Below are 1573 nucleotides of genomic sequence, written 5' to 3' on the forward strand. Positions count from 1 at the left end.
CACAAATTCTCCTAAATCACTCYTACGCACAACTTAAGAACAAATCTGTGCGTACGAACGGTTCTTGCATGAGGCCCAGTGTTTCTCACAGTGGAGACTGAAAGCTGAAATCTCTCAGATATCTTTCTGTATCCTTCCTCTAAACCATGACGGTGAACGATCTTTGTTTTCAGCTCATTTGAAAGTTGTTTTCAGACTCCCACTCTTCAGAGAAGATGCAAAGAGGTGAAAAACTTACTATTGCCCCCTTTAAATACACTTTCTCATAATTGGAGTCACCTGTGTATGGAGGTCAAAGGTCACTGAACTTAACAAACCAAATTTAATTTCCAAAAATTAGTTCTAAAGGTTTTGAAACCAATAAAACAACAACGGTGCCCAAATTTATGCACCTGCCTAATTTTTTTAACCAATTATTGCACACTTTCTGTAAATCATATCAACTTCATTTCACTTCTCAAATATCACTGTGTTCGTCTCCTATATGATATATTTAACTCATCTTTTTAATCCAAACAATCAATGATTTATAAAGGTAAATCAGGAAAATTAACAAACGTCTTCATATGACTGTATATCAGGACTTAATTAAATAAAATACACAATTACAACAAAGCTAAAATATGAACTCATTGTTCTGATCAGTTAAAACCAAACAAAGTRTTTCATCGTGTAATTTTTCTCGACCTGCCGTTCTTCTCTAGACTCCGATGTCTCCCCYAGTCCAAAATCTCAAGTGCTGACCCCGGCGGGTCGCGGCGCACGCAGCGACAGCTTGGACAGCCTGAGGGGCGTTTCCCCCTCTGACCTGAACACCATCATGTGCAGAAACGTGCCTCCGGCCCTCAACAGGAAGTACGTGATCGAGAAGCACTTTGCTCGGTTTGGGAAAGTCCTTAAGGTTTCCTGTCGACGTGCGAGGAATTTTGCCACCGTGCATTTTGGCGATCACGTGAGTTTGTTTTTAATGTATCTTTTTTTTTGTCCTCGTGTTGTCAACAAACAGAACTTTATGTTTAATATTGCTTTTAATTTCAGTTTAAGATGTTCTACTTTTGTTTCTTCTATGATATGTCAGAATGAGTGTCTGTTTTAATTGACCAAACTGTGCATGGCTGCTTTTTATAATCTACTTCAGATAACAGGGATTATTTGTTGAATTTCATGTCTTTCAGGCTGCAGCTGCGAAAGCGAAAAAGAACGGAAAAATCCTGCAGGGAACTGAGCTGGTACTGCTGTGGCAGAGGAAGAAGCAAAGTAATTATTGTTCAAACGTTAGTCAGTACAGATTGTTTTTTATTTTATTAATAATGATCAACAGGTCTTCAAATGATGTAAGATTTGTTAAAGGGATCCATGATTAGTTGTAACATTAGACTTTATTTAATAAACATATATTTTAACTGTAAAATAAAGACTGAAAAAACTGTAGGATGTTTAGTTTTTATAATTTTTAAAATATATATTTTAACACGGATAGGGCCATTTTATTTACACGCAAAGCATTCTGGGTAAATGATGACGTGGATAGGTCCTCGGCGTGAGGCTGCTAGCTAGCTACAGTGGTTTGCAA

At 37.3% G+C, this 1573-nt stretch overlaps 1 protein-coding gene across 1 annotated transcript in view; it reads left to right on the forward strand.

Moving 5' to 3' along the window:
- mcm3ap (minichromosome maintenance complex component 3 associated protein) overlaps window positions 1-1573 on the forward strand; it is a gene marked incomplete in the record, with an annotated part of 30237 nt that overhangs the window by 6074 nt on the left and 22590 nt on the right. The window contains 2 exon segments of the mRNA XM_014017680.1: window positions 705-952; window positions 1176-1257. Coding sequence (XP_013873134.1) covers window positions 705-952; window positions 1176-1257 — 330 coding nt within the window.

This window comes from Austrofundulus limnaeus, unplaced genomic scaffold, assembly GCF_001266775.1.
Source record: "Austrofundulus limnaeus strain Quisiro unplaced genomic scaffold, Austrofundulus_limnaeus-1.0 Scaffold174, whole genome shotgun sequence".
In the NCBI taxonomy this organism is placed as follows: domain Eukaryota; kingdom Metazoa; phylum Chordata; class Actinopteri; order Cyprinodontiformes; family Rivulidae; genus Austrofundulus; species Austrofundulus limnaeus.